The sequence below is a fragment of the Leptonychotes weddellii genome, chromosome 10 (assembly GCF_054177405.1).
Source record: "Leptonychotes weddellii isolate Sample4059 chromosome 10, ASM5417740v2, whole genome shotgun sequence".
Taxonomy (NCBI): Eukaryota; Metazoa; Chordata; class Mammalia; order Carnivora; family Phocidae; genus Leptonychotes; species Leptonychotes weddellii.
Genome location: NC_138378.1, coordinates 103,438,849 through 103,461,502, shown reverse-complemented (window position 1 = coordinate 103,461,502; position 22,654 = coordinate 103,438,849). Strand labels below are relative to the sequence as shown.

The window sequence follows — 22,654 nt, the reverse complement described above, 5'->3', positions numbered from 1 at the left end:
ACCCAGATTCAACTATTGTCACCTCCTAGCCAACCCGGTTTCAGTCTCTACCATCATGGACTTCTCCAAGAGCTAAGGATTTTCACTCACCTGTTACTGCCTGGTGAGGGTAGTAGTAAAGGAGACAAAAGGTCAGAGTAAAAGGTTTCCTCCAGGTATGATTTTCATAACATTAAACTGGAAGATGTGAGGAAACATCTTTGAAGGACAGAAGATGTGAAAATGGAAAGGGTGAGTGTGAGTGAGTGAGTGAGGAAGATGGGCTTGATCAGCATGAGGACTGGATGGCCAGAAAGAAGTGGGCCGAGGGCCAGATGGAGCGATGGCAGGTGTGACCAAAAAGGTTAATTAGCTTTAGATGGGAAAGAAAGGCCAAGAGGGAAGTTCACGACAGTAAGTCGATTGAGAACCTACCCTGTTTTGGCAGATCTGAAATTTATATTCATTTCCCACCTAGGCTGTGATCTATCTGAAATCAGTCTCTTGTGCCTAATCTTAGAGTACCCGGACAATGCCAATTCCCACAGGTCACTAACAGCCTGTTTGCAATGGAATGATCTATGACTGATGCCAAGAACACACGATGGTGTTGATAATGACCAAGTTCAACCTGTGCATCTCCTTTATGTAGTTCTAAAAGTCTCAGTAAATTGGGCTAAACTACTCCATTCCCTAACACTGCAGTGTCAAATATGGCTATTTGAGATTCAAAAGAGACTCATCAATAATTTGAAAACATTCTATTCCACTCCTCCCCTTTTCAGTGCTATTTTTACCTCCTATTCTAAATGCATTTATAGTACTGATGAAAAAAATATCCATCTACAAGGTTCACTTCTGAAAAAGGTACTCAATCAAGAGAAAAATGGTTTTAATGTAATGTTATTATCCTGTCATTTAATTTAGCAATGACAAGTGATGATGAGATTTTGATTTGCATCAGAAATCTTAAACATTTTAGGATTCTGTTATGAACAGGCAATGATGAGTAATCTGTGCGACTGAGTAACTATGTGACTTCTTGCCTTATTGATGCTGCTACAAACATCCTTAACAACCTTAAAAAGAAAAAAATATCCAATGTGGCTAAAAACAGGCCAAATAACTTAATTAGTAAGACTGTTGGTATAGAAACTTATGACTTCCACTATGTTTATACTTAGATCTGGGTCCCAGTCCTCTGGTTTGAATCAAGTATATTTTTTATTATTGGCTGTAGGAAATCATGAAAAATATATCAGCAGATGATTATTGGGATGTGTATATATGGGACGAAGGAGTGAAATCGGGGGTACAGTGTTGTGTTTGATGTGGGAGCAGATGGCTGGGATTTAAAACTCCTTTCTAAACAGCTTATATTAACACAAGCACTGTACTAACTTAGCCATCACTAAAATTTCTCCCTCCTTTGGAATTCTACTCTTTTCTTTCTGCATCTCTGCCCTACTCTTTCTTTCTTCCTTCAATTGTAGACTCTCCCTGTATGGGGACAAGGACCAAGTCTGCCATTTTATCCAGAGTGCCTGCCACTTAGCATGGGCTTAACATATTTTTTGACTGAGTGAATTTTTTAAAGAGACTTCCCTTGTCTCCCTGAAGGGTAGCAGAATACGAATGGAGGAGCTCAGGACACACTGGCCAAATGTACCACTTTGGTATAGTGCTAATGTTGGGCTGTCGGCCAGTGAAAAGTAGCCAATGGAGGGAGAGGCTTTCTCTGAACTGCCCCTTATCTGCCTCAAGACCAGTCCCCCAAAAAGACTCAACAGCCATGAATCCCCTCCCTGGGAGTTTCATCAACCAGCAAGGACGGACTCGTGTCACAGACAAGAAGTCAACACCACACCCGGACAAACGTCACAAACATCGTCATACCTCCTATTTAGTCTACTGAGGGCCAGTTCATCTTTCCTAAGTCATTTACTCTCCCCTAAGAGGCCTCCCACCGCCCTTCCCTATCAAGAAAGTTGAATTCTTAATCACCTTGGAGAGTCACTCCTTTTCCCCTGGGCATCACCCATGTATACCTGGGGCATACAGGTTAATACATTTGTTTGTTTTTCTCTTGTTAATCTGTCTTTTATTACCACGGTCTCAGCCAAGAAGTGAGGAGGGAAAATTAGCCCCTCACCTCCACCTCTCTTTTCTGTGTCTCCCCTGGGTAGCTTCCATTTCCTACTTCTGAAATGCGGATGTGGCGGGGTTGATGAATGGGAAGGAGACTGGTGGGGATATTCAGTTGTCTGGCAACGACAATCCCATGGTTTACCAGACCTTGCCCACTGCATTCACAAGTATTAGCAGCACTCCTCTCCTATAAGCAGGAACTCTAACTGGAAAACAGACTATCATTCTTCATTCATGTGTTAATTCAACAAATGTTAAATCGGTGTTTTCCAGTCTACCTCTATGGGACAAAAGCAACTTGCTGACAATGTAATAAATCCTAACCCTAATGCAAGCAATATATGAGTGGAAAAAAAATGTCTGAGCACAAGATTATTATGATCTGATTCATGTTTTTTTTTTTCTTTTAAAGATCAAATTGGCGGGCGCCTGGGTGGCTCAGTTGGTTAAGCGACTGCCTTCGGCTCAGGTCATGATCCTGGAGTCCCTGGATCGAGTCCCGCATCGGGCTCTCTGCTCTGTAGGGAGCCTGCTTCTCCCTCTGACCCTCCCCCATCTCATGTGCTCTCTCTCTCTCTCATTCTCTCTGTCTCAAATAAATAAATAAAAATAAAAAATCTTTAAAAAAAATATCAAATTGGCTTTATTAAGCGATCTGTGAATCGGGCAGCATCTAACAGGTAGAGGGGAGCGCCCCAACTCATGTTTCTTAAAGATAAAAAGATATATGTATATGTTGTCATAATATGTAAATGCACAGAAAATGAAATGTTAATGATAGGTATCCATGAAAAGGGTGGAGAGAGGGAGCGAAAGTTCATGTTTTACTTTATATACAGAGGTATACGCAACAAGAATTTATTTGTGCATTATGGGAAGCCACTTGTTACTACTTCAGATTCATCTGGCTTCTCAGCATCTTTTCCCAGCTACCTGGGCTGGTAGCTGGCTCCTTGTAGGTGCAACCTAACACAGCCTTGCCCAATGCCACTCTCTTTCCATTCCAGGGTTTCTGTTCCTTGGTCATAGTTCCCCGGCTGTCCGCAGCAGGTAACCAGTTAAACACATCAAGCATCTTTGTATAGGCTTTTCTTGCTCCCTGGATTATAGCCGTGCACAGATTATATGCTCTTAGACCTTTGCCTTGTGACCTTTCTGTTGAACCCAGACTAAGTTTACTGCTTATTTTATTGATTTTTTTTTTTAAAGTAAATGGAATGGAAAGCGGAGTTGAGAGCAACTAGAAAGTTACAGACAGGCAGAAGCATTCCTGAGGGGCGCCTGGGTGGCTCAGTCAGTTAAGTGTCTGCCTTCGGCTCAGGTCATGATCCCAGGGTTCTGGGAGTCCTGGGATCGAGCCCCGCATCGGGCTCCCTGCTCGGTGGGGAGCCTGCTTCTCCCTCTCCTCCCCGCTCAGTGTTCTCACTCGCTATCTCTGTCTCTGGCTCTCAAATAAATTAAAAAAAAAAAAAAAAGCATTCCTGAATTATAAATCCTAATTTACCTTGAACTAGGCTTTCCTATCTCTTTCCTTACTAAAATCATGAAATTAAGGTCTGGCTCAAGAAAGGACCTGCACAACGCACCATCCCCTCGATGAAAGCATTAATATGATTTGCCCCAATTCAAACATGAGGTTTAGCAGGGTGCCACGGGCAAGGGGTTAAAAGGAAAATAAAAAGGGAGCAGTATACTGGTAGTAATACACTGTTGCTACCCTTTAAAAATTAAAAATTGAGTGAAGTTTCTGAATGAGGGAGAAACCGCAGACAGAGAAAACCAATCATAAGAAATATATTTGAATTTAAAACAAATTCGTAGCTTTAAAAATGTCACATTTTTGGGGCGCCTGGGTGGCTCAGTTGGTTGGGCGACTGCCTTCGGCTCAGGTCATGATCCTGGAGTCCCGGGATCGAGTCCCACATCGGGCTCCCTGCTTAGCAGGGAGTCTGCTTCTCCCTCTGACCCTCCTCCCTCTCGTGCTCTCTCTCATTCTCTCTCTCGCAAAAAAAAAAAAAAAAAAAAAAAAGTCACATTTTAAATTCGCACAGGAGGAAACACTGCTAAATGTTCAGATGGCCCTGCAGTCTTTTGGGCTCTGAGAGGTCACGTGGCTAGAGCCTAGTTGCGCAAGGCATCAGGCCTGAGCCACTTACTGATTGTATTACCTTTGACAGCTTTTCCCTCTTTGAACCAGCTTCTTCTCTTGCAAAACAGGTTTAATAATACTTGTCAACTCCTTAAATGCCTGGGTTTTGTGCTCGGAGTTATTTCACTGACAGGTGTTATCAGAACAACTAATCAATTGCTTTTAGCTTCTTGACAATGATGTGCTTGTTACAGATTCTCAGCGATGATTCATAGCAAAGGAAGGAATGACCTGGTGAAACAGGGATGAGAAGTCTTTCGACCAAAGAGGTCACACTCTCCCGGCTCCAGCCCAAAGTCGAGGAATGATATGTTGCTTTTTGGCTTTTTGCGTTCCATCCTTTCTTCTGCCTGCAAGCTTGTGACACCCTGTATGCCTCTAGAATAGGGGCTTGTACTATTATTGCCCAATTAAAATTCATTACACCCATTTATTATTCCTATTGCCTGTACTCTTCAGCTGTATCTGTTCTGCTCAGCATTTGCGTAGGTCACATTTATAGGAATGCGTGTCATTTCCAAACCAACCTAGTGATCTCTTTCTAGCTCTGTAAAAAACAAAAAAACAGCTTCAAATCTTCATTCTGTGGTTCCTAACCCTAAATCTGCAGACACAGGATTTATTTAAGGGAATGAAAGCTGAATTATGCTTTAAACCATTAAAAAACAAACAAACAAACAGATTTTGATTATTAAGTCCTATTTTTCCTAGCTAACCAGTCTGGGGCTAAAGAGTAGTTTTGCCTGAAGATGTAGCTATCCTTGAATTTATAGAATAGATACGAAGAATATTGTTCACAAGTGGCCAGCTTTTCAGAGTGTCCTATCCTTGAACCTTATTTAAATTTTGCTTGTGGTGAAAAAGTGTGCTAGGCACGGGGAGAGCCAATAAAGAGGAGTATGTTATGGTCTTACATGGCTGCCTTCCTTCCCATCTCTGCTCAGATGATACCTCCTTGGAGAGGCCTTCCCAGACTACCTTACAGGAGGTGTCCCTATTCCTAATTTTTGTTAAGTATTCATGCATTCTGACAAGGAATACTATGTTTCTGGATCAGAGACAGCTTTTTAATTACTCATAATTGTGTTAGCTCTCTGTGTCCCAATCTCCCCCAGGGTGACATGAGAGGAACTTCCAAATCATGAATTCTTGGGAGTTTATATAAAAGCTGACACAGCTGTTACTTCTCCCCTCTGGGGTGGGGAAGGAGAGGGAAAAAACACGGCCTAGTGACCTTGGCTTTGTAATATAAACGAATCCTCTCAGGGGAGCGAAGGGGTGGGAGATCTCTAGATTTACAGCCCCTAGAATGTAAATAAATGTGTTCAAGGAAGAAGTCCATAAATCTCTCGAAAAGTCTCTGACTTGCAAGGTTTGTTTGCCATTCAAACATTCTTTAATCCTGGTGCTAGTGATCTTTGCTCAGAAAGTCCTGATGATGCAGAAATGTGAGAGCATTCATGGGAAGAACATTCATGGCTTCCCAACGATTTTCTTCAGATCAATAGCACTGTCTTGACATTATAATACTCATTTATTTCTCTCCTCTCTCCCTATCTTCTTTTGGATTAATTGTATTCCATTTCATCTTCACTACTGATGTTATTAACTCCTTTTTTTTAAAGATTTTATTAAGTAATCTCTATACCCAATGTGGGGCTCGAACTTACAGCCCTGAGATCAAGAGTTGTGTGTTTCAACGAATGAGCCGGCCAGGCACCCCTCCCTTTTTTCTATTTTAAAAAGTGATTGATCTGAGGTTTACAATGAGCATCTTTAACTTACATGGCTTATTTTCAAGCATTACCACTTTATTTGTAAGTGTAATTTATTCTTCCATTTCCCTTCCTAATCTTTGTGCTAGTATTGTTACCTATTTTACTTCTGTAGGATATAAACCTTACAACACTGTGCTATTAGTTTTAATTTAAACTATCAATTGCCTTTTAAAGAAATTAAGAAATGGAGGAAAGAAGTCTTTGTATTTGCCGGTATATTAACCATTTCTGGGGCTCTTCATTCCTTTGGGTAGATCTCAGCTTCCATCTCGTATCATTTCGGTTCTGCCTAAAGAGCTTCCTTCAGTATTTATTGTAGTGCGTGTTTCTGGTGATAAATTCTCTCAGCTATTGTTTTTCTGTCTTTATTTCCCCTTCATATTTGAAGGAGATAAAATTCTATGTTTACAGTTTATTTTTTAGGCACTTTAAAGATTTCATTTTTTTTTTCCTGGCTTGCATTATTTCTGACAAGAAGCCTGCAATGAATCTTTGTTCCCTTATATGTAACGTCGGGTTCCCCCCCACCCCGGCCCCCGATGCTTTTAAGAGTTTGTTTATAACTGGTTTGCAGGAATTTGATTACAATGTGCTTTGTGGTTTACAGTATGCTTATCTTGCTTGGGGTTCATTGAAATTCTTAGATCTATACATTTATAGTTTTCATAAAATTTGAAAAATTTTCAGCCATTATTTCTTCAAATATTTTTTGTGCCTCAACTACTCTTCTTAGACTCCAATTACACAAATGACACACTCCTTGTCCCAGATCACGAAGACTGTATTTTGGTCATTTTTTCCTCTATGCTTCAATTTAGATAATCTCTCTTACTGTCTTCAAGTACACTGATCCTTTCTTTTGTAATGTCTACTGATAAGCCCATCAGGTGAATTTTTCATTTCAAAAATTGCATTTTTCATTTCTTAAACTTCTATTTCATTCTTTTATGTATCTTTCACTTTTCTCCTCACTACATTCATGTTTTTCTTTAAATCACGGAGCATTTTATAATGGCCCTTTTACAATCCTTTTCTGCTAATTCCACCATCCCGACCATTTCTCTATGTCAGTTTTGATTGGTTATGGATTACATTTTCTTGATTCTTTGCATGCTATTGATTTTTGAATGAATGCTGAATACTGCAAATGTTACACTGTTGTCTTAATTTTGTTGTATTTTTCAAAGGGTTGAACTTTGCTTTTTTTGGGCAGCTAAGTAACTCATCTGTTTGGTCCTTTTGAGGATTGCTTTTGAGATTTATTAGGGAGAGTTTAAAATAGCCTTTAGTTTAGGGCAAGTTTACCCCTTTTACTAAGTTGTGGTCCTTCTGGGATCTCTACTGAATGCTCCAGGGGTTCAATAATGTCTCTGGCCAAATAGAATGCAATACCTCCCATTCCTGTACAACTTCTGGGAGATGTTCAGCTTAGAGCTCTCTAGTAGTGGCCCAGCTTTGTGGAGTCTCTATGTATGTCCATGTAGTGTTTAGCAACAGACTAAAGGGACTCCTAAGCAGACTTCTGGACCCTTCCTTGATTAGCTCCTTCCTCTCCAGTACATGTTCCCACAAATTCTAGCCACCTTAGTCTCCCTAAGCTATGAACTCGGTTTTCTCAACGCACTGATATTGCCATACTTCCTTGAGTTTCTTTTCGCTGTGCCATGGTTAGTAATGCGCCTCCGGAACTCACCTGTTTATTTCCTTTCTCGTCGGGATAACATGCCTGTTGTCTAACATCTGACTGAAACAGCTGCTTCATTTATTTTGTCCCTTATATATCCCATTTTCTTGTGGTTTCTGGTGGGAAGGTACGTCTGGTACTAGTCACTCTATCATGGTCAGAAGTAAATATTTTTTTTTAGAAGATTTATTTATTTTAGGGAGGGAGAGAGGGAGAGAGCGCAAATGGTGGGGGGGTGGACAGAAGGAGAGGGAGAGGGAGAATCCCTGCTGAGCACGGAGCCTGACACAGGGCTTGGTTCCTGAGATCATGACCTGAGTGGAAATCAGGAGCAGGCTGCTTAACTGACTGAGCCACCCAGGTGGTGCCCCCAGAAGTAAATATTTTTGAATGGATGGTCTACACCTTGAAAGACATTTATAGAGATAGCTGAGATGACAGATGCCTGCGTACATCACAGAGTGAGGTGAGAGCAGTGCAGAAGTGCTGTGTATGAGCGTAGCCCAGGGAGAAAAGTAAACCAGTTATTAAAAAGCAATATGGCCTGAATAAAGGAAACAAAAAGGGGCCGCATCCTCCTTCATCCCTCTGACACAGGATTGAAGAATGAGTACAGAAGGCACCGGGAGAGGCATATAGGTCAAATAGTTAGAAACATATTTAAAAATTAAAATGCCATCTGATGTCAACCAATCTTTTTGAATAATTATACACAGACCTCCTCCCTCCCAGCTGAGCAAAGTTCTGGACAAGGAAGAGAAGCTTGGATAGAGAGGTAGAGAAGGAGCTAATCCTGGAGCTAGAATGTGCGGGAGGAGAGGGCAGGAGAAATATGTGTGTAGGGGGATGAGTGAGAGGGGACTGGACAACTAGAGGATGCAGTAACGTATGTGGGAAAATCAGGATGCAGAAAAACAGAGCAGAAAGGGAACTGGTGAGACTAAAGCATTCATCGAAGTTCCTGATGAGAAACATTTTAATTCATTGAAGAAGACAAGTATGAATAGTGACAAATAACTACAAAACTGGTATTTTATTTTCTATTTTGCCAATTAATTATAGTAAACTTTAAATTTCAAAATGACTTCTGTCACCACACTGTAATTATCTAGGCTACTTCTTCCTGCCATCTGCTGGTGTAGGTTAAAGAAATACAAATGGAATTAATTTTATCCTAAGCAAAATATAATTAGAAAGATAAATCAGTGTACAAAAAAATAATGTATTCTGGAATCAATTATTAAAAATTTTAACTTATCTACAATTTTTGGTTTTTGGTGCTCATGCTTCTTTCACATTCCCATCATCATGAATAATCAAGAACAGATTACATTTGAACTTCACAATAACGTTTGTAAGATGGGTTAGAGTAGGCGTTATCTTCACTTTGGCAGCCAGTGAGCTACGTGAAATATCATTCTTGTCCTTTGAGCCCTTCACTGGTTCCCAGGGCCTATGGAATAAAACCCAAACACCTTAGCATGGCTGATGAGACCTTTCTGTAACATCTAATCTCTGATGCTCTACGGACCCAGCAGCGGCTGTCCCCGGCACGCTCCATGTACGCCCACGGCCCTGACTTTGCTCGTGTCATCCCAGCTGGCCAGAAGGTACCCCCTCCTCTTTTCTGCTGGGTTAGCACCTGCTTGTTTTCTAAAGCTTGGCTCAGGAGGCATCCATCCCATCCAGGCAGTTTTCCCCATACTCCCACAGAACCTGCAGGCGCTAACTGCATCACACTACAATCATCTCTCTTTGTGTCTGTCGTCTTCTTTGGACTAGAAGTTCCTCTGGAGCAAGGATCATGTTTTACTAATTGCAGTATCCCTAGCACTTAGCACAGTCCCAGTCTTTCAATAGTGTACACAAGTAACCAAAATACTGGACAGACATTCATCACGAAGCTCACCTCTGTCCTCTCCAAGAGTGCAGATGCTAGGGTGTGAAGAGCTGGAAAAGGAACGGATCACTAAAGGAACTTGTTTGTAATACCACATGGTAGTGTGCTTGCTTTGTCATGTGCAGCTTACTTTTTTGTTTTGTTTTGCAGTTTACTTTTTAAGGTGTTTACCGCAAAGGGATCAAAATTAGCAAATTTCCCATGAATGATCTCTTTTGATGTTAGGGAATCTGGTTGACAGAAACAGGTTTACCAAAATATTAATTTAAGAGTGGGTAACTGATACGCAACTTTCAAGACCAATTTAAGGAGCAGAAAGGATAATAAAGGATATTCCTCTACCACTGGGTATGCATGACACTCCTCAGGTCAACATTCCTCTGGCTTTTACTTTACTGAAATTGTGATGCAGAAGAGATTTTTCTGTTCCAAGTATGACAAATCAAGAGGCTTCTGGTGGAATGCAGGTTAGAGGTTATGCAGTATGTTAGACACATGTAACCTTTTCTAGGTATGGTATATATTTTTGGCTTTTTTTTTTTTTTTTTTGAAGTAATCTAGGTCCTACGTTTCATCCACTTTGGATTGAAAAGCTTCTAAATTCACTTATTCCGCCATCCAATTAAAATCTTTTAAGAATTAAGCAATCATTTCCTGACTTGCCAAGGATTAAATTTAGATGCTTGGTTGAACATGAGCCTTATCTCTCAAGCCATCACTTTTAATTGGAGCATGTAAAAGGATAACACAGGGTTTTAGCTGGCATCACAGTCTATCGCCATGGAAATGTAAACATGGCTTTGTATTGAGCTTGTCTCAAAGCAAGTTTTAGGGGTACAGAGAGACTGGGAGATGGGAGATAAATTATGTAAAAAACAATGCTGTAGATGTTGGAGTGCCCTAGGAGTTCAGACCTTCAGTGATCTCATCCTGCCTCACGACCTCAAATATCCTCGATACAGTGATGACTCTTAAATTTATATCTCCAGCTGGTCCTATTCTCTGAACTCCAAACTCCTATATCTGTCTTCTTGACGGCCTCAGTTGGATGTCCAACAGGCACCTCGAATCTCGCATGTCCACCCTGAGCTCCTGATACTGCCCTCTTCCTAGCCAGCTTGCTCTGCTCCCAATCTTGTTTCTTGGCAAAAGTCAGCTTCCCCTTCCACATGCAGAGGCCACAGAACTTGGGAGTAATCCTTGACCCATCTGTAGTCCTCAGCAAATCCTGTCAGCTCTGCTTTCAAAATATAATCAAAAGATGCTCACTTCTTCCCACTTGGACTGCTTTCAAGCAACCGTCATTTCTTGCCTGGATTATTGTAACAGCTCTGAACTGGTCTCCCCTTTTTTGCCCTTGCCTTCCTTCAGTCTGTTCTCACAGCCCCCATAGTGATGATATTAATATGTACATCACATGAGGTCACCCCTCTGCTCAAACCCTCCAGTGGCTTTTCATCTTATTCAGGGTATGACCCAACATCCTTTAATCATTAACTGCCCTCCCCCCTCCCATTCTTTCTTCTTCAGCCACACTGGACTCCTTGTTGTTCACTGATCATATGAGGCATGTTTCCACCTCAGGGCCTTTGCATATGCTCTTATCCTGAGTATCTGTATGGCTGGCTTCCTTTCCTCCTTTAGGTTTTTACTCAAAATCACCTTCTTAGTGAGGCTTTCTGTGGGCAAGGACCTAAAATTACTACTCCCATCTCCCTTTCATGCCTTATTTTCCTCCTTAGCATTTATCTAACATACTATGCATTTTACTTATTTCTACTTATACGGTCTCTTCCATTAGAATGTAAGCTCCATGAGGCAGGGATTTTTGGCTGTGTTTTTCACTGCTGCATCCTCTGCACTTAGGGAAGTACCTGGCATATATACAAAGTCAATAAATATCTGTCGAATGAATAAAAGATGGGTGATACACGTCATAAAAAATAAAGATTATTAATGAAAGCATGATTAACAAAGATCTGTGAGCTTAATCTCCAATGAAGTTTATTTGTTGTTGGGTTTTCATGGAATTCTGTCTTTGGAGGAACTCTGACTTAATTTTCCACAAGCTTGATTTATCTTTGCATTGTGGAACTTCAGAGATGAGTGTTCAAGAAGAGAATAATGATAAACATAGGTGGCTATTAAATAATGCTCACTTTGCCATGTTGGATGAGCTAATGATATTTTAAAATTATTAGTACACAGAGCTTACTATTCATAGCAAACTGAAATTAGACATAAAAAAAAGTTGCTCATTGATTTAATTAGCAGTGTCTGGCACACAGTAATGTAATATATAAAGTGAATTGGATTGGGTGCTGTCCAAGAGGGCTTGGTTACTGAAGTAGTTTTATTTCTGAAGTGATTCTACAGTGTAGGCACGGGTGTCCAAGTTGGCGCCAGTTAAACTAAGAAATAAAGTAAGGGACAGGCACGAAGATACCATCTTTAGACTTGAAAATTACAAATCCTTAGTTGTTCTCCTTTATCAGCTTACAAAGTAAACAATGAATGCACACACTATAAGCTTTCAAATGAACTGCAGATGAAAAGGGCAATAAATACCAGCCAGAGGTAGAGGTAGAGGCAGAATGCTATAATGGAAAGATAAAGCTTGGGAAACGTGGGTTTCCAGCTTTCACTGTGACACTAACTGGCTGTGTGATTTTGGGTGAGTCATCTAACTAGTCTCTTAGTTAGCTCATCTGTAAAATGTGGAGAATGGACTGATGGGCTTCAATGATCCCCCAAGCTCGAAGTATTTTAAGATTTTTTTGACTTTAAGCTTTATCACTGTGGTAGGCAGAATAATGTCTTCCCGCCCCCACACCCCACCCCAAGGATGTCTACATTCCTAACCCCCAGAACTTGTGAATATTACATTACATGGCAAGAGAAATTCAGGTTGCTAATAAGCTAACTTAAAATAAGGATATTATCCTGAATTATCCATTTGGGCCCAATATAATCACAAGGGTTCCTGTAATGTAGAAGAGGAAGAGGAAGGCAGAAAGTGAGCATCAGAGTGATGCCATGTGAGAAAGACTTGATGGACCATTGCTGGCTTTGAAGATGAAGGGGCCATGAGCCAAGGAATGTGGGAAGCCTCTAGAAGCAGGAAAAGGCAAGAAAATAGATTTCTCTTAGAGCCTCCAGGAAGGAACGCAGTCTACAGACACCTTGATTTTAGCTCAGTGAGCTCTGTGTCAGACTTCTGACCTCCAGAACTGTGCTAAATTTGTATTATTTAAGCCACTAAGTTTGTCAATTTGTTACGGCAGCAAGAGGAAATGAACACAATCATGATAATGTACCATAACTAGCAAAGCTGGACCCAAGTTTATCACAGATGCAGGGTTTTAAATAAAAATTCTATACTCAGGTATTTTGTAAAGATCTTCAGAGGAAGGAGTAATCAGCAATCATAAGAAGTTTGCAGATAAGCCGTGAGGCAGTCTCTAAGGGAGTAAAATTTTTACTAGTGATTCATGAGAAGTAGAAACCTGGTTATTTTACAAAGGAAAGAAAATGGCGAGAGAAGAGACATTAGAAAGGTTATATACGACATGAGTTTCTTATTTCTCTGGACCTCAGTTTACTCCTTTATGAACTGAAGGGCTGGGATAAATAATCTCTAAATTCCTCTAGCTCTTTATTTTTAAAGGGGACGGGGAGAGAGAGAGAGAGGGAGGGCGGGAGGAGCAGAGGGAGAGGGAGAGAGAGAGAATCTTAAGCAGGCTCCATGCCCAGTGCAGAGCGTTGCGTGGGGCTCGATCTCACGACCCTGAGATTATAAGCTGACCTGAAATCAAGAGTTGGACGCTTAACCGACAGAGCCATCCAGGCACCCCAAATTCCTCTAGCTCAAATAAGATTTTAAAATCCCAACAAATGTTACATGAGCCTTTGACACTCCACTCTCCCCCAAGTATGAAGAGTATTCATTTTATAAAGTATAATTATCCTTAATGTTTGATGGTCAAGCATAACAGAAAGCTCAGACTTAGTTTAAGAAGAAAGTGGCTCTGAATTTTAAACCTGACACTTATTCAGGTAGGGTGCATGGGAAAATTGCTTAGCTTTCTCTTTTGCCACTGCACCTATAAAAGTATGTTTTCAGCAATCATTATACCTGACCCTAGCAGTCTCTCCCCCTTCCTACTCTTGGTCTGGAAATATGATTAACCTAGCTTATAAATATTTTAAGCAACATAAGACTAAATTGGTTACATACAGACCCTAGAGCTATTTTCTAGGTAAAACATAGGTGGTGCAGAGATTTGGTGACTTGATTTTCCCAAAACCTTTTTACTTATTTCCAGGCTCTCTGCTGTCCTTTGGAAGAGCAAGGTTGCAGGACAGATGAAGTCTGAACTGTGGCATGTGTGATCACTTTCAATTTTTATAATGTAAAAAAAATAGTATATTTGAAAAGCCACTCACAAAAATATTAAATGAAAGCAATCTGAATGGTAGAATTTTCTTGGAATATGATTTTTTTTTACAATGAACATATTTTTATAATTAAAAAAGCCATTTTCCCTTCCTCCCTCCCCCCCCTTTTTATTTTTGTATAGGCTCTAAGCCCAAGGTGGGGCTTGACCTCACAACTCCAAGATCAAGAGTTGAGAGCTCTAGCACCCAGCCAGCTAGGCACTCCGCCATTTTCATTTTAAAAAAAGAAAAATTAGGGATCTCTCCATCCAACCTATTTTCACTATTTGATCATTTTTTTTTTATCGTTGTAAACATTGTGTTTATGGGTTTTTATTGATTCACACTCGGGTTGCCATAAGATAACCCATATACTGATACATACAATACTGAAAAGCAAGGTGTAAATATGAACTTTGCAGGAATGCCAACAGTCAATATGGTGAAGGGTGATTGATCGATCGCCTTTTTGACCTCTGCTCCGCTCATTCAAGTTCAGACGAATAATACCCAACCTGGTTCATGTCACTGTTCACAAAACACCTTCCTTCATTTTGTCCTCACAACAACCCTGGGAGGCGGGCACGTTCTCAGAGATAAAATGACTTGACCAAAGTTACTTAGGCTAGTCAGGGGACAGGTTCAACAGACTGGTCAAGAAAACCGGAGGTCTTTGCAGGCGCTTCTAGTAACAGTAAGAGCTTCCACTACACCTGGCCTCTACGTTCCCTAACTTGACAGTTACCTTTACCAACTCAAATTCTGCCTCTTCCACGCCAGGGAGGCAGGCTGCGGGCTAGGGAAACCTGTAACTCACCCCAAAAGCGGGCACTCTCCATTGCCAAAGCCCCGGTGCCAAGCACAGTCCGCCCCCTCCCGCGACCGCAGGCTCTGCGTACTGCGCCGGACTAACCTGACCAGGTCGGTCATGCAGGAGCCCACCACTACCACCGCGGGCACCTCCTCCTGCCACTGCCGGCCGGGTTCCCCAGATGCGGCCATGGCCCAAGGGAGGTGTTCTCCAACCCAGAGGCTGACCTTTGCCCAACCCTGTAACCAGAAACGCCGCTTCTACGCTCCCTAACGACGCGGGCCTTCCAGACGCCTCTGCGGGTCGCCCACCTGACTGCCCGAAATAACCCCGCCCCCAACCGCCCTCTGTTCTTCCCGGCACGGTCTCCCTGCACCACCTCTCGTTACAGAGCCCTCCCGATAGTTCCAGACTCCACGCCGCTCGCCACCCACGAGACCGGCGCGGAGGAAAGACCTTTCAGGCACTGCGGGGACGCCTTTCCGAGTGCCCGGCTCGGTGCGTCCGGGGGCGCGCACGCCGCCCGGCTCCCGGGCCGCAGAGGGGGCGGGGCGGGACGTGCAGGGGCGCGCACGCATCCGGCTCGCGGTGCGCGCGCAGGTCAGTGCGTCAGTCGGGGGCGCGCTCGGGTAACCTGTACCCCCACGTAGTCGCCGGTTACCGATCGGACTAAGTTCCAGGTACCTGGACTGGGGCTGGTGCGGGGAGGTTGGATCCCGAGTCGCACAGGTGGCCTGTGCACAGGACCGTGGTTTAAGTATGCCCGGGGCTCGCCGCCTCTTCCTATAGAGAAGGCCCCCGTTCCAGAGATGCCCTGCTCATCCCCATCATGCTGGTCCCCGCAAGGACGAGTCCCCCAAGGCCAGAGGCTGCTCTTTTTGCGTATCTAGCCCGCCCCCTGCTCCCTCAATAACCTCAGACTCCTTTCTCCTGTCCGCCTGATGAGGGGACCATACAGTTTGGGAAAAGGGAGAGTATCCCTTTTTGGATGGCCCCTAGAGTGGGGTGGTCATTCTTTGGGTCTGAGCCGACTTGTTTTTCTTGAATGTTGCCCCTGGAGAAACTGCTTCCCCACTTAACTTCCCTCGTGCGCTGTATGACGTTGAGGTGACGCAGCAGGACGCCACCCCTTTCCGTTCCATGACGTAAGCAGGGCACACGTTTCCGTGTTTGTCATCCCATCTTAATTGCGAGATACTGGACCATGCCTTAGACGTCTTTGTAGTCCCCAGGCTGCCCATCCGAGGACCTTATGTGAACCTGTTCGAGTAGCAGACCCTGTAAAAATTGTATTTCTACATTTTCCTTCTGTAATACCTCAAAATCAGGAAATAAAAATTGCACAACTAGCATTCAGGGGAGGCTGGCTGCTGTAAATTTGTGCCTAGCTGGGATCTATTATAGAACTGTGATGTGTAAAAGCCACTATTGGGGGTGAGCCCCCATCCATGTCCCTGGCTCAAAAGGATCACACCAAAGAACCATCATCTTTGGCTATTTGGTGACCTATGGTTTTGGAGTATTTCCACTCTGTCTTAGAGAAGTCACTACACTTACGGTTGAAACAGATTTTAACGCTGCAGGAAGTCTTGCACTGTCAAAAAATCGTATTGTAGCTGTTCTGAAACAAAGAAATTCATTCCTTCAGGTGTTAGTTGAAGGTCCTGACAGTTGCTGAATTGGGACGGGTTGTTGTCACCTTAAGTATAGTTTGGCTTTTGGTGCAGGTTTCTTCCCTGTAGCATTTGACTGGTCGATTACTCAGGCCAGCTTTGGCAGCAGACCAGCGGTAGTCAAACGTGTTTCTGGTGGTCAAGCAACCATTAGTTCAACTTCATGATTTTTTTCTGTTCCAATTTTATAAGTTGTACACTTAAACAGATGACTTTGATGCCTTTCTCTTTGGTGATTGCAATTATACATGCTTAATGTGAGAGGAGGATGGGTATAGTGGACTTTGAGGGAGATCTGGATTTGAATTCTGATCTTTATTCTTGCTATGTTTGTGACTTTGAAAAAGTTACTTAGACTTGCTGAGCTTTAGTTTTCTTATCTGTGAAATGGGAACAATAATAGAGAACAGGGTTGTTGGGGGGAAGTAAATGAAATTACAGGTAGAGGTGGGTAATATAGTGCCTGATACTCAGTTGATTTTTCAGAATGTGTTGATTCTTTTTCCATTTTTCATAGAAATGAGAGGTAAAAGAATGATAGGTATTATGGGAAAAAAGCATGGAAGAATAATTTTGTAATGTAGGTGAGATCTTTGCTTTTTTTCCAGATGAGTATTTCTGTGTTTTGCATATGATCTAGATAAGCATCCTTTCAAGAACTGTGACATCAGTGGATAGTAATAAGAATGGAAATGTCGCAGAATAGGAAAAAAAATAAGCTTCAAAATGATAATATGGGTTAGTATGCTGTTCAAAGGCAAATTACAGAAGTTATCCTTATCTGGTGTAGAGTGGGAATTCTAATACCTGCCTATTGCCCGGGATTGTGATGATCAACTGTAATAATGTATTTGGAAGCTCTTTGCAAGTGGTAGTGTTATAAAAATGTACAGCATGATTTTTATGATTGATAATACAGGGCATTAGATGTTTATTCTTACTTTGTAGTGACATTGGAATGGTGGAGGGAGGTCATCTGTTAAGTGACTGGAAGAGGAGCTTGTTTTATATTTGCAGAAAGGATGATTTGAGTACTGAAGTATAAAGCTTTTACTGCCTCAAAGGTACTTCTGGGTGTCATCACTATATAAGGTCATTAAGTTATTTTTTGAAAAATCATTGCAGTCCTTCCCTTTATTACTATGTGAAGTGATTAAAACAGGTACTGGTTTTCAACATTTATTTTGGCAGAGACTTGTAAGTCCTCATATGGTAAAATACATGAAAACTAGGACCAGAACATCATTTCCTTGTAGTTTTAACTTGTAAGAAATTAATTTGCTTTTGATGCAGGATTATCCTTTCAGATTGAGGAAGAAAGTGATTATTTAAATGGACTTATTCACCTCTGAAAGTAGAGGTTTTCATTTAGAAATCTATTTAGAGGAATTCATGCATTCCCTCTCCTAACCCCTTGGGTTTCCTAATAATTTAGATACGCTTTGTTGGTTTTACTTCTGTATTTTCAAGTGTAAGAACTTCTTAGTGCACTTTTAGATCCATGTTAGTTTGTGTTGCTTAATATCCGGCTAAGTGTTTATTTTCATGATTCAATTGTTAAATAGCTTTTTGCTACATATGTTCCTCAGATACATTATCCTCGACCACATTTTTTGAGGGCATGTTGTCTTCTCTCCATACTTCAATATTTCTCTAGTTTTTGTCTCTTTATTCATTTGTTTATTAAAAGATTTTTACTGGGTGCTTAGCGTGTGCCAGGTACTTTTGTTAAACACTAGGGATTCAAGACATAGTCCCTGCAGGGGAGAGATCACAGAGCGGGTAGTTATAGCACACTGTGGAGGGACAGCATATCAGAAGTAAGTAATTTCTTGTAAGTAACAACTAGTAAGCAGATTATGCTTATTCTTGAATTTTATACAGTATTACCAATCAAGTCCTTCTTGTGGGGACACAGAGGGAGTGGTTCCTAACTTAATGGTGTGTACATGTTGTGTGTTGGGGGAGAGGATTGTTAACAAAGGCTTCTTAATGCCTCCGAGTAGGAAGCTGCCGGTTGTAAGACAGAGCAGGGTAGCTTTAGGTTGTGTGGGGCAGTGTGGCGGTCAGCTTTGGAAAGGAGGAGGGAATTGGATTTGAAAGGTTGCTTCTGTTCCTGAAAAACATTGATTCAGCCTCTGTCCTGAGGAGGTGAGCAACAGGGGGTTGGTTTCTTCTGGAGGGTCATTGGAAGAGGCCGCTGTAAGACAGGAAATGAGGTATTTATTCATGCAAGAGAAACTTCCTTGTGCTGTGCCAGTTTTCAGGAAACTTGTTCTGTCTAGTTTCTCTGAATACTCTGACCACCATTCTTTCCTTCTGCTTTCAGTGGTAATTTGCAAGTCAAGCTAAAATGTCCCCAGAAGTGGCCTTGAACCGAATTTCTCCAATGCTCTCCCCATTCATATCTAGTGTGGTCCGCAATGGAAAAGTGGGACTGGACGCTACGAACTGTTTGAGGATAACTGACTTGAAGTCTGGGTAGGTACCAGAACTACTTCAACTAATGTATCAGACCCAATCCAGCCCTTACCTACTAATAAACTTTTCTCACCGGATTCATAAAAATTGAACACCACAGAAATTCATCAAGTCATGATCTTATCACATGATGATGCAGTTGGTTTTGTCCAGATCTTGACATTTTATGTTTCTAGTTGTTTTATTTGTGTTGTGGGCCATTGCTTTATGATCACAATGTTCGTGTCTTTTTTTTTTTTTTTTGGCATGTCTCTTTGTTAACAGTGTGCCATGTGATTTTTAGCAAGTGTGTTTTTCATTCAATGACTTGTTTTCTTTTTACGTCTGCTGCAATCCAGCATGTACTCTAAGAGTTGGGTTTTGGAATTCTGAATCTGATATCTCTTCTAATAAGAAAATGGGATTGGTAATCTCTCCTAATAAGAAAATTGTAATAGCTAGCCAGAATGAGTCATTTTTCACAATGGGGTTGGAACAGTAGAATCTCACACCTGGGAATATTGCATTAAAAAGCCCCTACTTTTTATTTCAAAATAAATGTAGATTTACAGAAAATATACAAAATTCTACAGAAAATTAATGTTGCTATAATGCTGTTGATTGTTCTACAAGCCTTGTTTGAATTTTGCCAGTTTTCCCACTCATGCATGTCCTTTTTTAGGTCCAGGATCCAATCCAGGATCCAAACTGAATTTAGCTGTTGCATCTTGGTCTTCTTAACCTGTTACTGTTTCTGTCTTTCTTTGTCTTTTATGATTTTGACACTTCTTTTAAAAAAAGATTTTATTTATTTGTCAGAGAGAGAGAGAGAGAGCACACACAAGCAGGAGGAGCAGCAGGCCAAGGGAGAAGCAGGGAGCCTGATGCGGGACTCAATCCCAGGACCCTGGGATCATGACCTGAGCCGAAGGCAGGTGCTAAACCAACTGAGCCACCCAGGCATCCCGATTTTGACACTTTTGAAAATAGCACTGGTTAGTTATTTTGTAAAGTGTTGCTCAGTATGGGTTCATCTACTGTTTTCCCTTTATTACAGTGAGAATTGCATTTTTTTCCCTAAGCATACTACAGAATTGATGCTGTATGGTTTTCAGTGCATTAGGTCAGGGAGTATGTGATGTTCATATGTCTGTGACTGGTATGTTAACTCGGACCGCTCAGGTAGGATTGTGTCCACCACGTTTCTCCACTATAGCGTTAGCTCCATCTTCCCTTTGTCATTGGTAAGTATCTTGTGGAGTGATGTCTTGAGGTGGTGCAGATGTTCGCTTCCTCATTGTACTTTTGGCCACAAATTTCAGCGTCCATGGATGGTTCTGGCCTGCAATCATTATTACTGTGGTGCTGATCTAAGTGATTTTCTATTTCCCTTACTCCCCCCCACACTTGTTAATTAGAATTCTGCTGTAGAGAAGCGTTATCCCTCCTCCCCCAGTCACTTATTCGCTTATTTATTTATGTCAGTGTGAATTTTGAGGTGTTTATTTTAGTCTCTAGGTTATCATCCAAACACTGTGTTCATTTATTTTGTTGCTCAGTTGTTCTAGCTTTGTCATTGGGAGCTCTGTTGAGTTGGTGTTTGTGTCTTTTTGACATATCCCTGTCAGTTTTTGAGCACTTTCTTACTAGAAATATGTTGCATTCTTGATTCTCTTTTAGCTTTTCTTTTTAGTTTCTTTTGCCTGCTATAAGTCTTGCTGTTTTTTGACTAAGCTGCAGACTTAGATATGAGGATATACACTTACTTTCTTCAGTAGTGAGATAAAGAAGACTAAGTCAATTGGATACTTTATTGGAAAATAGGATGCTTTTTTTGGCATTGGGGCACCTGGGTGGCTCAGACGTTTGGGCATCTGTCTTCGGCTCAGGTCATGATCCCGGGGTCCTGGGATCGAGCCCCACTTCGGGCTCCCTGCTGAGCGGGGGACCTGCTTCTCCCTCTCCTTCTGCCTGCCGCTCCTCCTGCTTGTACTCTCTCTCTAATAAAAAATAAAAAATCTTAAAAAAAATAAATAAAAGATCTGGCATTATCTTCAATTTAGTCAGTGGGTGGGGGGTTTCTTTTGGGGCAAAAATGTCCTAAAAGTCGATAGTGGGGATGGTTCTACAATTCTGTAAATATATGAAAGGTGACTGGACTGAACTGTGCACCTGTAAGGTTTTTGTGGGGTGTAGATTATAGCTTAGGGAAGCTGTCATCAAAAGAAGCCAAACCCGTGAACCAGGGATGTTTATTGTCCCAAATGGATAGGGCATGGAAATAGGTCTTTCTTCTTTAGTTTGTCACAAACATTTTTTTTTTTTAAGAGATGGCCAGAGGACTGGGACTGGCTTATGTAAGATGATGTCATCTGAACTTCTTACTCCTTGTATCAGTAATCTGAGAGAACATTTGGGTTCATCAACATGAGGTCACTTTATTTCTTTTCCGCAGATTCCTTCTCCAGTGCTCCCCAATTCCTGAATATTTGGTTGAGCATTTAAATGCAAATAGTGGATCTGATGATACATTTGAAATGAATCCACTAGACCTGGCCCGGGCTGGACTAGCTCTGTGAAAAATATTTGAAATGGCATCAGTGGCATTTAGTATTTATGGAATTTACTTTCTTTAGATTTAAAAAAGGAATGCAAATACCTCTACCTACATTAACAAAGTTGCTATGCATAAAATGATGTGAAAAGCCTTATTGATGTAGAGCATTAGTGATGCCTTTTATGTAGTGCTTGTCTGAAAGATTCATGAAAGTTCCTCGGAGTCTCATTAACAATTCTTTCTTCAATCCTTCCATCAGGCCAAGTGTGCATTCCTCAAGTTTCTATAGCAAAACAGTGGCGGGGTTTGGGAACAGAATGGCTTCTTCTTAGTGTGTCACTTATTGGCATTTCCCTTTCTTTTAGATCAGCAGGACTCATGGTTACAAGGAATGGGGTGCACATTTGTGAGTTCTGTGAACTGGAAGGGGCATACCCTATAGGGCACAGCATACACAGAACTAGTCTTGTTTCTATTTATGGCTACTTGCCCTTGAAGTGATAAGGTGTGAGTATCTATATTCTAGATCTGGCTCATAGGAGGAGTAGATAGGTAAGAATCTATTCAAAGTAAAATATTTTTTTAAAAAATAGTAACTCATCTTTATTTCTCTAATGGCACCTAAATCTTTGTACCTTATGTACACCTATGTATGTATGTGTGTATGTATGTGTGTGTGTACGTGTTCCTAAGCTCCACTGCTAGACTGTCACAATCTTAAGGACAGGGTTCTTATTTATTTTTAGGCCTCCTTAAGGCCCTCTATGGTACCTTTCCCATATAGTGTAGCAAGTAGGGGTTGAATGGGTGAAGAGGTAAGATGTTTTCCTAGAGAAGATGCCTGGTTTGGGGATCATAGTGGTTTGGACTTCTGGCTTGGAAACCTGTTTATTGGTCTGGTGGATTATTGCTTAATCTTTGTTATATGTAGTCCTTTAAAATTTCATTTCTTGACAAATGAATTGATATTTTTGAAATTATAGTGAAGTGTATTATAGTATGGGGTTTACTCTTCTAGGTAGAGGGGCCAAATTTTAATTTTAGGGAATTATTCCATGAGGCCACTGACTGTTTATTA

The 22,654-nt window shown here is 41.4% G+C and overlaps 2 protein-coding genes across 12 annotated transcripts in view; one reads left to right on the top strand and one right to left on the bottom strand.

The window, feature by feature from the left end:
• RBKS (ribokinase) overlaps positions 1-15,902 on the bottom strand; it is an 81,985-nt gene extending 66,083 nt beyond the window's left edge. Inside the window, exon 1 of one of the 7 annotated variants that reach the window (XM_081797017.1) lies at positions 15,571-15,902. Coding sequence is in view for 4 of the 7 variants with exons in the window: in XM_081797014.1 (XP_081653140.1) it covers positions 14,893-15,077 (185 nt within the window). In the remaining 3 variants the exon portion in view is untranslated. Of the gene's footprint in view, positions 1-14,892; positions 15,169-15,265; positions 15,285-15,342; positions 15,413-15,570 lie in introns of those variants that run through there. The other 6 variants (XM_081797019.1, XM_081797018.1, XM_081797014.1 and 3 more) reach the window with 6 other exon arrangements.
• Positions 15,268-22,654, top strand: part of BABAM2 (BRISC and BRCA1 A complex member 2) — a 389,902-nt gene continuing 382,515 nt past the window's right edge. For 4 of the 5 annotated variants that reach the window (XM_081796999.1, XM_081796994.1, XM_031039354.2 and 1 more), the window contains exons 1-2: positions 15,420-15,566; positions 18,889-19,040. In XM_081796999.1, the coding sequence (XP_081653125.1) occupies positions 18,913-19,040 (128 nt within the window). In that variant the 5' untranslated portion in view covers positions 15,420-15,566; positions 18,889-18,912. Of the gene's footprint in view, positions 15,385-15,419; positions 15,567-18,888; positions 19,041-22,654 lie in introns of those variants that run through there. The other variant, XM_081796995.1, reaches the window with a different exon arrangement.